Source organism: Pyxicephalus adspersus, chromosome 10, assembly GCF_032062135.1.
Source record: "Pyxicephalus adspersus chromosome 10, UCB_Pads_2.0, whole genome shotgun sequence".
Classification (NCBI taxonomy): Eukaryota; Metazoa; Chordata; class Amphibia; order Anura; family Pyxicephalidae; genus Pyxicephalus; species Pyxicephalus adspersus.
Genome location: NC_092867.1, coordinates 29,432,308 through 29,447,026, shown reverse-complemented (window position 1 = coordinate 29,447,026; position 14,719 = coordinate 29,432,308). Strand labels below are relative to the sequence as shown.

The following is a 14,719-nucleotide window of genomic DNA, read 5'->3' as shown; positions in this document are numbered from 1 at the left end:
GCTAAGTACATGCAATAATCAGCAAGTATGCTGATTATGATACAAGCTCCCCATATACAGCCTACTTCCAATGTAAAGCGAACTTCAAACTATATTATTTAACAATTTGCATAAAATAAGAAAGAATTACATTTTTCCAGGTTTTTGTTTCTCCCTGTGATGCTATTGGGGAGATTTACTTCCTGCGCTTGTAAAGCCACTTTTTCCAAAAAGAAATGTACTTTGATTGGAGCTGAGCTTTTATTAAAAAACTGGGACCTATAACATATGTAAATATATTCATATATGCATTACTTAGGGTACAATCTGATACATACTATTATAAGAATGATCATATACATTAATAGCTATATAGGAAAAGAAATGTCTATGGCATGGCTGGTCAATAGGGAATAGATTGGGAACGTTATAAAAACTATAAAACCACACTTTACAGAGGGGCCTTATCAAGACTTCCATGTAGTAAGAAAGGAAGGGGAAAAAGAAAAAGGCATCAGTCAGACAACAGCAGGATTAAGGCCAAGAAGGTGCCAAGTGCTAAAGGTCACCTAAGCTATAAAAAGAGCCAAGATCTCTTGAGGAATATTGATCCAGCCAAGGTGACCACATACACTGGAACCTACCAAGATCAATCAATCAGTGAGTATTGCTCTCATTTTTCATTGGCTAGACACCAGGCCATTTTACGTTAGGTTATTATTATTATTTAGTTTTTTAGCTATTGTGCTATTTTTGAATGTAGATGGGAGGCCTAATGTAAAGTCTAGATCAAGTTTAGATAAAAGGATACATATTGCTTAAAATATGTGTTTTATTCCAGATTTGGTATATGCATATATGGCTTTGTGAAATGAATGTATGTTATTGCTCCAGAAAAAATACAGAACAAGAAATTTCCTGTATCACTTTGGGGTGGGTGATGTAATAAGTGGACCTTGTTTTTTAGTAGCACTTTAGGAAACCTAATACATGAAGGTAGATGAGAAGAATCTCAGACATATGATGGACTGCAGAACAAGAAATCTAGAACCAGAAACCCGATCACTCAGACTGGTCACACAGAAATGGATAGAACTTTCTGTTCCTGGGATGAAACAAACAACTGATCTCAGGGAACAGGATGGTGTTCCAATAATTTATCTTTGTGAAATGAATGTATGTTATTGCTCCACAAAAAATACAGAACAAGAAATTTCCTGTATCATTTTGGGGTGGGTGATGTAATAAGTGGACCTTGTTTTTTAGTATCACTTTAGGAAACCTAATACATGAAAGTAGATGAGAAGAATCTCAGACATATGATGGACTGCAGAACAAGAAATCTAGAACCAGAAACCCAAACACTCAGACTGGTCACACAGAAATGGATAGAACTTTCTGTTCCTGGGATGAAACAAACAACTGATCTCAGGGAACAGGATGGTGTTCCAATAATTTATCTATCTTATAACCATTTTCTCGATCTGGGTTAAGAAACAATGTCTGAAAAGTAGGAAACATTAATGGTTGTTGGCAATAATATGCAAGATATAACTCTATAGTATGTCGCACCAGTTTAGTATATGTATAAGGAGAAAATGTTTCAGATACATTTGTAATGCAATTTCAGTAGTTTATATTCTTAATAATATTGACAGTAATAATTATCTTTTTATTATACAGATTCATTAATTGATAATTTTTTCATTAAGCAGTCTTTATTTTATAAGTAGTGTGTACAACACAATAAAATGTCAGAATAACATAATACAGTCAGAAGATATTAAATATGGACTAAACAGTTTGGGGTATGTGGATTAGGGATGGATTTCTTTTATTGCCTTCCTGCCTATTCAATAAAATATTATTTAGGTTTAAAATGTAAGATTAAATCATTGTTAGAAAACTAACCAATGATCAATGATTAGCTGCAATAAATATTGACTGCAGATTTATGCAATCTTGCCAAAATCAGTGCAAAGTGTAGGGAATCATAGCAAGAGTTACATTAGCGGTAAAGATCAGATCCATTAATAACCTAATGGGGGTATTACATCTCAGAATTTTTACAGAATAATATTATTCATGATATATGTCTTGCAGAAGAGAACAAGCTTCTGAGTACTCTTGGTTGTCTGGCTCCAGCAGAAGGGCCGTTTTGTAGTATTTCATTGCTGTTTGCAGGTGGATGAACCCAAGCAAAGCGTATCCAGTGGCATTTTTTGGATTTTGGTCAATCATGCTTTCAGCAATAGTTTTTAGTTTTTTTATAGCAGCTTCTCTGTACCATGTTGGACATTGTATCTTTATGGTTTCCTTAAAATGTTTTATTGCTTCACACTCTAATTTTCTACAATCCCATAAAAATTGTGCAAAATTAAGATGGACTTCATGTTTCTGTTCACATCGCGTGTTGTTTATGGACAGAGCTTCACCAAATTCTTCTTCTGCCTTTTGGTAATCATTTGTTTTTATATATATATCAGCCAATAAAATGTGAGCTCCCACATGTGCATTATTTAGCTCAATAACCTTTTTAGAGTGAATTATTGCATTTAAAATGGCTTCAGAATTTTGCTGCACGTACCATTGGGTGGAATGACCCTGAGATGTTCTGGGGATTCTTATCAATTTTTTGTAACACTTGGCAAGCTGAAAATAAACAGCACTAGAGTTTGGAGTTAAACTGACTACTTTGTTCAAAACTTCAATAGCTTTTTCAATCTGTCCATTTTGGTTGTAAAATGTTGCTACATATCGCAGAACATACGGAGATTCTGGTTGCTCTTGCAGAGCTTGTTCTATGAGTATAGCTCCTTGATTATTCTTCTTTATATTTAGATACCTCAAAGCAAGCAGAGTTTTCAGCACTGTATCTGTGGGATTTAATGTCACAGCTTTTTCTAACAGGGGAAAAGATTTGTTAGCTGACATATGAAAGTCGAAACCTTCAATTCTATACACAGCCATGGCATGTCCTGAATTCAGTTCTGGATCTTCTGAGTCAAGTTCAAGAGCCCGTTCAAAGCACTCAACCGCCCTTTGATAGTATTTCCCTCTATATGATAAGTAAGACCAGCCTTGTTCACCATATATGTCTACAAGAAGAGTTTTTTGCATTGGAGGGGACTCATATTTCTTTAAAATGCTCTCTACCTTTTTAGCATAGGTGCAGCTCTCACTAATCTTGTTCTGGTGATAGAAGACCCAGGCAAAGTTACCATACATTACAGTTTTTCTAAAATCTGTGTCTTCCGATATGTTGGACTCTTGGATCTGTGCCTCAGCTTTTTGGAGCTGGAGAATGGCTTCATCCTGGTTTCCTTTTAGATGCTTTAGGTAAGCCAGGAGGTTGTATAGTCTGTGTTTGTATGCATCTGATAAAAACACAATCTGGTCATTTAATCTTTTTTCCACGTCATTGATGTCTACATCTTCTGCAAGCAGGTTCCAAGTAAAATGGCATTGTAGTTTCAGTAAATGATCATTTGTGGATTTACTTAAGTTGCCACTGAAAATTAAACATAGTGAGAACAATGTAATAAATATTTTATGTTTCAATAACTAAACACATTTTCTAGTGGTCCCCAACCTTTTGCACATTGCCGACCACTAAATAAACAGACTCTGAACCGTGCATGCAAAGGGAGCTGTGTGTCAATCACCTCACTCCCCCAGAGTGAGGTCATGATGCCAGAATCCACTCTCCCATCACAGGTCTGGTCTGAAGACACAGCCAACCCACCACCCTAAACCTGCAATGGGTACCAGAGACATGGTGACTCTGGCTGGTGCACCCCCCAAGCAAGGTCCTTCTGACCCCACTGGTGGGTGCACTGGCCCACCTGTAAGATGGTTGGAGATCTTTGCTCTGGAAGAATAAATCAAAGTCACATGACTGTCTGACTTGCCAGAAAATCTAATTTCAGGATTTGTTGTTTGATCCAAAAACAGGGAAATATGCACTGCTAGCAGGAGTTTCAGAAAGTAAGCCAGGGCTTTATTTTTTGTAGCTCTACGTCCCGGTGACTTTTTTTTTTTAGTTTAGTTTTTTTAATAACATTAGATGAAGAGATGATTTGGGTTCTCTAATACTGCCTATATTTACATTACATGAGTTGTCAGAACAAATAAAAATAATAGGCTGCAAAGTCACTGCTGAAAGGAAGAGCTACAGAGAAAGAACTTGTGTGGATCGGTGTGAGGAAAAAACACATGCTCTTTTTTATTTATCTTATTTGAGACATGTTCTGAAAATTCCTTCTGACTCCTTCCTTTTCAAAAATGCCATTTTCAGGGGCTTTGCATTTAACTGAAAAAGCATATTAGCAAAGATTTTTAAAAATGTATTGAAAATAAATTTCATTAATCCCTTGACTTCAATGCTTTTGAATTTCTTCTTATGTTCCTGTGCTTTTAGTGCCCATTTAGTTTGCTGCTATGGTCAATATTACTGGTGCGCACTGATCTTTCTCAATTGATTTCAAAACAGTTAAAGTTTTCCTTAAATTGTTAAGTTTGAACTTTCTTAAAATCTAAAAAGATTTTGAGTATGTTTCATGTTTAAGTCATGCAAAGGTTTACCTTCCTGTTAACAATATTTTTTAAGGGTTTGATATACTATATATTGATTTACTATACTCTACTTTAGCCAAGAACAGTCCCTTTCCAAGCTCTCTAGATATTTTGAATAGGAATTCAGAATGTTTTTGGTCTCTAACAACATTTTGTATCTCAGTCATTCTTTTAAAGTTGATAAGTATACTGCATACTGGTTTACAGTTCATATACTGCATACTGATTTACAGTTCGTATACTGCATACTGATTTACAGTTTGTAGCATACTGATTTACAGTTTGTACACCGCATACTGATTTTTAGTTTGTACACTGCATACTGGTTTACAGTTTGTACACTGCATACTGGTTTATAGTTTGTATACTGCATACTGATTTATAGTTTGTTTACTGCATACTGGTTTATAGTTTGTATACTGCATACAGATTTATAGTTTGCAGTATATGATATGGACCCAGATCTCACACACTGTTGCAGTATAATTAGCATAGAAATTTAATGTTGTCCTATTGTGAAAACATTCAAATATTTAGCCAAAGGCAACTAGCTTGGTTTCTTATAGTATGTGTGTTGCTTTCCAGTATAGCTAATATTTCTGATGCTTTTGGAGGACGAGTTATTTAGGAAAAAAATCTTAGTATATTCTTCGTACATCAGTAGATTTAAAGGAAAGACAATGATTCTAAACCTATTGCTAATAAGGTTTCTCTATAAAATATTCCAATATAAAAACAAATTAAAAAATCAAATTATAATTTAGATTTTGTAGATTATTTAGAGCATGACATATAAAGTGGAGTTGTAATAATATATATACTAAAAGTATCTCTGGGCAAACAGTGTTAGAAAGTACACAGAAATTTTTAGAATATGCATTTAAAGATATAAATAACTAGTGATTGCTGCAGATTAGATAATAGTATTGCAATGTGGATTACCTCATTTTGTATGTCTTGAGGTGTTTTGTAATTGCTGTTGTCCTGGTGCTTCCTGATATACTTGCTAGATAAATGCCTCTCCCTCTCTCTATATATAAAGCCAGGCTTATGCCATGTGACTGTGTTCCAGGGACTGGGAAATGAAACTTTCTGCTTGCATAGAATTGAAACTTTAATTTTCAATGCTTGAACAAAATCCTCTTCTGGCACAACAGGGAACCGTTCAATCTCCCCACACACAATAAACATTAGAAACTGCATGGAGTATTTTAGTGACATGACTATGTTGTGCTGCATAATGGGCCTGATTCTTTAAAGCTGTCCAAGACTGGAAAAGATACTATGGGAGAACCAAGAGCTAGTAAACCTGAAATGGATCTGGTCCAGGTTTGAAAACATTTGACAACCAATACCAAATGCTTTTTAGAAAATTCATTCCAGGTTTGCTGGATCACCCAGTTTACCCCATGATAGTTTATCTTCTCCAGTCTTAATAAATCAGGCCATTGTGTTGATGCTAAATAAACACATAATAATGAATTTAACAATACTGTATAGCAGAGAAGCTTGTAGCTGTGGAAGAAGTGACATAAAACCGAAGTGAGCTATAGTACTCCCCTCTCACTACGCACAGATCTGTCTCTATATGTTTCAGGTCACATTTTTTGAAATTCTCACCAATTTGTGGTGCTACATTGCAAATGATTACTTTTAAGATTTTAGCTAGACAGATATAAACACTGTACACGGGTCCATTGTTTATTGATCTATGATTTATTTATTGGAGACTGATTGGGAATAAATGTATATTTAGATATTCTGTCCACTATTTGTTTCTATGCACTTCTATACATTTTAAGTATTTATTTATCAAATTGATTGTTATTAGAACCTACCTTGTTCAGTTTTTGGTTTGTTTGAACTTTATATGTTGGGCTCATCCTTCCTCACTGAGCTAAAAGATTTGTTAAGAAGCTTGAAGTTAGGTTCCTATCCTACCTTCCACCAAATAGACAGTGAGGGGACATTTCTGTAGGGATCAATAAAATTTGACAGACATTCAGATAGTCAAGGGTTCTAAGTACTCTTGGTTGACTGAGTAAGGTATTCTTTTGCCAGATTGTCTTGCCCTTCTTGCTGGTAGATAAAGCCAAGTAACCCGAATCCTGTGGGATCAATTGATTTTTGGGTAATCAAAGTTCTGCGCAAAGGCACGCATATATTCGGCAGCTTGACCATAGCGAAGCTTGCATTAAAAATCATTCTTTCCTTAACAAATCATTCTTTTAAATGGCATACATCTTCCAGTTAGCCCTAAACAAAAATGTATGACGTGTTCAAATGTATATAAAAAAATATATAAGCTTAAAAGTAAACATATCTTAAATGACCTAATATTTTACAGTTCTGAAAGAGTTACCTTATTTGAACTGTTTACAAACGCCTATGACCTGGAAATCCACCTGGTGATAAATCCCTGACTACTCTGGCAGGCGTGTGTGTTATCCTAATCTTTGTTGCTATATTTATACTTTGCTTACCATTTACCACAATAGCTGCCTTTGTTTTTTATACTTTGGATGTTTCAATGTCAATCTTGCAATGAATAAGTCAATGTTATTGCTATGTTATTGTGTTATTATTATGTTATTGTGTTTGTAGCCAAACCTTTCTTTATTACCATCTTTAAATGTTTGTTCTCCATAAATATTTTCTAATCTAGTTTACCACCTTTGATAGGTTCAAATTGCATATTGGTTTTGTAATTATGTTTTGAATGCAATATTTCTTGGCCCATTTTTGAAATATTTTGGCTTTATATGAAAGTGTGGGTTTACATGTCTTTAGTGTTTGTTTTTTTTTTATGTATATTTTATCATGTAAATTTGGTGGTTCCTGTGTGTTCTCTATATTTTATTCTGGGCTTTTTGAAAGTGTGGTTATCTTGAATAACCTTGTTTTAATAATTTTTAGTTGTGCCTCCTTTACAATCTCCCCTCTAAATTTGCACTTGTTTCCAACCAAATTACAAATTTTATTCTGTATGGAATAGATTGAAAAGTGGCAGAGACCTGGGAAAGCTTTATATCCACATTAAATACCACCATGAAAAACAACTCCAAAAATGCTTTGAGCATGGTGGAGAGGGATCCAGCCATATCCATGTAATAAATTACCAACACATTCTACACATTCATTTTCTTTTTCATTAATAATTGGGCAGAAATAAGTGTTATCTTCTCTGGTGCCACAACCAGTTGAGGATTATTCTCTATATAGTATTATAGTGTAGAGAAGGCAACCATCTAATGCACTTCTTCTGGAGGACTTTATTATATCTGTATTATGGTAAACTGCACAGTTGTGTATTCCGTACACTTCTTTGACGTGTCCTGAACCTCTTATTTATGTAATCTTCATGCTGTTTTATGAACCTTAATAAATATATTGTTTTTTTAGATGTTACCTACCAAAGAGAAACTTTGGTTCTTACCTCGAATATTCTTGTCTGTTGGGAACACACGAGCTAAAGGAAAAAAAATGTAGGTACCTGTAAAGGACAGGAATGTATAGTAATTCCAACTAATGCTGAGCTCTATCACCTATATGAACGCCCACATTACTGCAAAGAGTAGAGTGAATAGTTAAGTTGACTGGCCACCTGAAACACATGCTTAAAGAGAGAGCAGTCAATCAAAACTAGGAGGGGGGCATTTTTATGGTTGACCGTGTAAGAGATGGATTTATGACAGAGGAAGCTCTGTTCATGCTTGAGGTCAAAGACTGGAGGTGGCAAGCCCAAGATCTGGACAGCTGGTAAATCACGGTAGAACATGAAATGGCTTAATGGGGCACAGGGCCAATATGGCCAGTAAGGCTAAGTCTATACCAAAAAAAAGACTATTTCCCCATTAAGGGTGTTTAAACAGAGTGTTTAAATGACTATGTTCGAAATTCCCATTTATTCCAATCCACACCAGAGTGTTTTCCTGATGGATAAAGAAAATGCATAATTCAGCATTTGGAATGTATTAGAACACACATTAACATAGTATTATAGATTTGTTCGGGTATTACTAAAAGTTACCATAATAAAGCCCAATTTATCCTGATTATTAAAATAAATAATTATTTACTTGTATAAAGAATGTTTGTACTAATTAAAAAATCTAAAAATTAAAAAAAATAGTTCCAAAAAAAAGAAAAGAAAATCTCAGTAAGGAAAACGTTTTTTTTTACTGTGTACCTAAAGCTAAAACTTTCTGTTCAGTTCTGAATAGAGTGGAAACACGGAGAAACCCCTCTTTTTATTGTTAAAATAAATCCAGATTGTCATCTAGACTAAAAGTGAGAAAGTAAGGAAATAAAAAAAAGGAAAAGGTACAGAATTATCTTTTTTCATAATGGGAAACAGAGAGGAAAAAAGACATTAAAGCACTTCTTCCTGCGACAGAGTGTCCCTAAAATGTCAAGAAATATAGAGATAATGTTGTAGAGGCTCCAGGGAAAGAGAGAATGATCATGTTTGTATAGGATTTTTGGAAGAAACCAGGGACTATAAGGCCCTGGAGCTGACCAAAGGAGTGAAAGGGTGGTTTCCTTGGCCCAACCCTCATTTGGGATATATCCACCTGCACTCAGGTGCAAAAGAGGGAGATGTGATCAGTCAGAGGCTGGAGTGAGCAGTCAGAGGCTGAAGGCAGCAAGAGGGTTCCAGGCTGTGAAGGCAGCCAGAGGCTTCCAGGCTATGAAGGCAGCCAGAGGGTTCCAGGCTGAGATGGCAGCCAGAGGGTTCCAGGCTGTGAAAGCAGCCAGAGGGTTCCAGGCTTAGAAGGCAGTCAGAGCAGAGGGTTCCAGGCTGTGAAAGCAGCCAGAGGGTTCCAGGCTTAGAAGGCAGTCAGAGGGTTCCAGGCTGTGAAGGCAGCCAGAGGGTTACAGGCTGTGAAGGGAGCCAGAATCTGTTCCAGGCAGGGGAAGGCAGCCAGAGTGTTCCAGGCTGCATGAGAGGGGACAGAGCTCCAGAAAAGCCAGCGGGCAAACAAGACTTGAACTGTGAGTGAAACAGTGTTGATATTGAGTGTTAGAGAGACAGGGCACCCAGTGAGGTAGCTATATTCCCAGCCGGGCCACTGTTGTTTAATGTTTTTACTTTAAAATGCTGGAGAGTGTGCTGTAACACTTGGCTAAGAAATAAAAACTGCTGTTTTTTATTAGATTTGGTATCTGCTGCCTCTTATCTGCCCTGTAAGCATCCCCTTAAAATGCATGTTTTGGAGGTAAGTGGTGGCACCGGAGGCGGAGCAACGTGGTCTTCCCTGTGTAGGGCAGCCGTGGAGGATTGAGATGGGATCATCGGAGGTATGATACAGAGGTCGATGAGTGAGAGGATGTGGGAGGCATATTCAGCAGTGTGGCGGAAGTGGAGTGCATTGTACGAACAGGTAAGAGGATGGAGGCCTGCCGAGGATTTTGTACATTTACTGTTGTATTGTTTGGCTAGGGACTTTGTGAGAGGGGTGTCTGGGGTGTCCATGACCAGGAAAATGGTGGGAATGCATTTTGGTTTAAACCCTGAAAAAAAGAACATAGGGTGAGAAACCAATTTTTGTAGTGGGATTTTTTAGGCCAAGATCAACAACATATACTATAAAAATAACGAAATTTTATTAATATTTGCATTAAAAGGCTCATTTCCAATAAATAGAACCACATAAAAACCCATTAATATTACACACAATAATAATTATTACACACACTCCTTTCAGAGTGTCCCTGTGAGGGATACATTCTGGGTTAATTCTCTACGTGTTTCGCGGAAATATCCGCTTCCTCAGGAGAGAGGAGAGATAATCTACAACCATAAAAAAGATTACATTGTTATCATCAAATAAATTATTACTACATTAACAGAAAAAAATACATTAAACTATACATATTATACATTTCTGGGTTCAATAATAGATGTGGCCTATGTGATATATAACGTATGTATAGGTGGAAATCTTCTTCTTTTTATATTTTGGTTTAAACTGCAAGGGATGTTACCAAGGACTTTGTGGTCTGGCAGGCAGTGAAAGAGTATCAATGGGGAAGAGGAGGCCAGACAGTAGGCGAACAGTGACTTTTGAGTTATTGCAGGAGTTGGTTGGAAGGTTGAAGGGTGGGTGTGTAAGGGAATATAAACAGATATTGTTTTGAGCGGCGTTTGTTATGGCATTTTTTGGGGCAATGTGGATTTGTGAGCTGGTTAGTCCATCTAAGACTCGGCTTGGGGACAGTATGGTGTAGGATGTGGTTTGTTCTTCGGACAAGGTGAGTTTAAATATACGGCATGCCAGGACTGATTATAAGGGGAAAGGAATATAAAGTGGTATTGGTCAATGGGTTGCCCAGTCAAGCGTTGGCGGGGCTTCAGAGGTGAAGACCGAGGGTGATAGACCCTTTTTTGATGCATGAGGACAGATCCTTCCTGTCTCAGTTTCAATTTATCTTGGTTTTCAAAAAGTTTTTCGGGTTTCTGGTGATAAGAGTCAAGGGGTTTTTCCTTTGCACTCTTCAGGATCAGAGTGGCTACGGATGCAGCAAGGTAGGGTTTAGGTGATGAGGTCATTAGACAGATTGGGAGGTGGGAATCAAAGAGGTTCCAGCTGTACATCAGGTCTCATTTGTTGTGAGAAAAGAGGGGGCATTGGGGGGGAAGGTATAGGGGGAAGGGGAATAGGTGATGGGCAAGTATTGTTCATTTGCTTTTGTTTCATAGGTGGTCAGCATTGTCTCGTGTGGATAGTTTGGCACTCCTACGTCTGGTAGGGGTGGAGGGCAGAAGTGAGGACGGATGGACAACAGCTGGGTTTTACAAGGGCGGAAGTGACGGTACGTTGGATCGGGGTCCTAGGCAAACTATGGAGTAGGGTGGTGCTGGAGAATCGGAAGTTTGCAGTGTTGGATAGGCCTGTAGGTGTGGTGGTGATCCACGCCAGAGGCAATGACTGGGGGTGCCGATCGATGAGAAAGTTAATTAGGAATGTGAGGCTGGATTTTTTGAGGTCCCAGGGATGGTGGTGGTTTGGTCGGATATAGTGGCCAGAACTAGCTGGAAGGATGCGGAGTCAGTGGTAAGGATTAATAAAGGGAGAATTAAGGTCAATTAGGAGATGGGTCATTTTGTGGTGAGGAATAGTGGTATTGTGGTGCGTCACCAGGAGCTGGAGGAAGAAACTGCAGGGATGGTGTGCACCCAATGCCATGGGGATTAATATGTGGTTTCTAAGCCTTCAGGATGGAGATCAAAGAGTGCTGCGAGTGTGGAGGGGCACACAGGCGTGAGGTATCCAGCTTGTGAGCTGTGCTGGTTTGGGTCTGGTAAGAGTCCTGGTTGTGAAATTCTGGAACGGGAACCTATTTGGTGGGGTGCCCCTTTAAGTAATGTAGGGTTAAGGTCCCTAAGACGGTGTTGATGGTTGCATTTGAAATGTTGTTGAGTGCGTACTTTGCGTTCCAAGACCTGCACCCTGTTTGGGTTTAGAACAGGGTGATGTGTTGTCATAAATAATCAGGATCACAAGGGTTTTACCAATTAGTACCAATGGGTTGGTTGTGTGCTAAAGCCTCTAACGTCCAAAAGTTGGACTGTACAGTGGAAATGAAAAAGAGGAAAGGAAATGAAAGAGCAGGCTTTTTAAGGCACAGATGTAAAGTTATTGTATAAAAACCGTAATAATTTTATTAGAATACAAAATAAGGTATTTAAAATCATACATTGGTAAATCAATAAATAAAAAACATGAAATGTTCAATCTATTCACATAGTGCTCATACATATATTTAAGGTTGACAAACTTGTATGGAAGCAAAGCAAAAGCAAAGAAATATTTAGGAAATACAAAATTGTTACAATACAATACAAAACACATATAAATGAAAGGTATGTGTTTTTAAAGGTAGTGTGTGTATCGTACTTGGATGCCGGTACTAGTATAATTATTATTTTAGTTGGTTAAACTTCATATAACTGAAGGTTTAGTGTAGAGTAGAGACAAATCTGGGAGTTTGATAATGAAAAACAAAAAAACTTGTTTAAAAAGAAAGTATAAAACTAGTGTATTTATATATGGGGAGAATACTCACTATAATCTGATGATCTTCTAGGTGGTGTTTTAATACTGTTTGCTAATGTTGAATAAACGTTTCTGTAAAAACATTACATAAAGAGTTCAGTGTTCTACTGGGAATAAAATATTTAGAAACTGACATTCATCTTGTGTATTTAACTAATGGACCTGTATGTAGTTTGAAAAAGAGCCACAAGGGGGCATACCTTTTACAGGTAGGCAGCTGTCAGATATTGAAGCTGTAATTAGTACATCAGTTCTTGGAAAGTAGATACTAGAAAATAGAGAATAGGTGGTTGTATATATTTTAGATGTTATTATTGCAATATAACATAAGATGAATAATAATCGAAACATAAAAAGGGATACATGTGATGATGAGGTGTTCTTAGCATATTTATTTTCCCAGTATTGCATAAAAGGCAGCTGCTCCTGACTACGCATGCGCAGTATGGTATAAACGGTAACACACTGAAGGGCAACTTCTGCCCCTTTCACCTTGCTTGCCTGCCTAAGTATAAAGTTCTGTTTATTTGTCTTACGGCGCAGGAGGACAAAATGGATTCAATATGAGATCAGTGAGATTGAGGAGTTTGTGGGCGGGTAACAAATTAATAAACAATCATACAGATATCAAATGAAAGCAGAAAAATGATTCTAATAGTTATTAACATACCATAGATCATATCTCATATACTGCAAATTTTCATCTAAACACAATGCACAGTTTGTTAATCAATGATCAAGTAGTTGATAAACATCAGAGTACCTATTAATATCCTGCCAATTCTTTGGTTTTAGTTATTTATACATGTGAGGAAGATATTGGTATGATAGTACAACCTCAAGTGATCTTAATTAGATAATCTATACAAAGACAATCAAAGAATATAGTTTTACAAAGTGACCAAGATTTCGATTGAGTTCTTTACTGTTAATTCACTCTCCTAGTTTAATCTGTGTCCTCACCTGCCAGAGAGAGGAGGACATACCTCAATTTGGCAGGTTCAGGGCATCATGTAACAACATAATATCCTAACGAGGGAGGGGGGATTTATGACAAGTACCACAGGTTGTAGTGCTGTCAACCCAAATGACCACCAGCTAGAGTGGGGTCTCCCGTCTCTCGTAGGAACAGGTACACGGGGAGAGAGCCAATACAATTATCCATAGAAGAAATTATCAAATCCCAAGGTAATAGGGAAAATAGACTAGGTTAGATAGTTGAAATAGGTATTGATAACAGATGACAGTAGGAAACAGGTTGTGTGTGTTCAAAATGTATATTTCACATAAAAAAAATCATAGGAATTGTTTATAGGTAAGCATGTCATTTAATCCCGGGGGGTAGGTGGCATTAAATTGGTAAATCCATTTAGTTTCTAGTTAAAAAGGAGCTTTATCTGTGTCTCCTCCTCTAAGATTGGGGAGATTTTCTCTAAGACTGAAAAGGAAATAGCATTACTATCAAAGTTGTGGACAGTGCCCACATGGTGGCTAACTGACGTGATCATTTTTACAGTATAAATAAGGTACAGATGTTCGTATATAAGTTTCCTTAGTGCTCCTTTGGTTTTCCTGATATAGAATCTACCACAAATGCAGAATATTATATAGATGGCCCCAGATGAAGAGCAATGAACATATTATAATGTCTGAATATTGGGGAGAATCAAACTGGATTGTTCATTTAGCCAGGGGCATTGGGAGCATTTCCCACACGTATGGGTCCCTGGGTTATCGGAAGTCACATTAGAAGTTTCTGAGTAGTGACTATGTACTAGTGTATCACGTAGAGATAAAGATTTACGATAAGTGATATTAAGCTGTTTTTTTTCAAATATTGAAGTACGTAGATCACTTAAGAGAATATGCCAGTGTTTTTGAGTGTCTTATTAAATTCCTGATGTTGGTCATTAAATGTAGTTATTATTCTAATGGAGTCTTCAGATGTTGGGCCTTTACTTTGGTGTAACAGGGTTTTGCGCTCAGATGTTAATGCTTTTTGGGCCTTTTTTAAGAAGTTTTCGGCCGTAGCCTCTTTTTAGGAATCTGTTCCTCCTTTTGTCTATGTATCGCTTCCAGTTCAAGTTATATTGATGGTAGCTCGA

General features: G+C 37.1%; 1 protein-coding gene across 1 annotated transcript; it reads right to left on the bottom strand.

Annotated features, from left to right (window-relative positions):
- Window positions 1-1,694: 1,694 nt before the first annotated feature.
- LOC140339337 (interferon-induced protein with tetratricopeptide repeats 5-like) lies at window positions 1,695-5,671 on the bottom strand. Its single transcript, XM_072423982.1, has 2 exons — window positions 5,497-5,671; window positions 1,695-3,490 (listed from the first exon to the last, which is right to left on the bottom strand). The coding sequence occupies exons 1-2, from the start codon at window positions 5,499-5,501 to the stop codon at window positions 2,059-2,061; spliced, it is 1,437 nt and encodes a 478-aa protein (XP_072280083.1). The 5' UTR covers window positions 5,502-5,671; the 3' UTR covers window positions 1,695-2,058.
- Window positions 5,672-14,719: the final 9,048 nt, after the last annotated feature.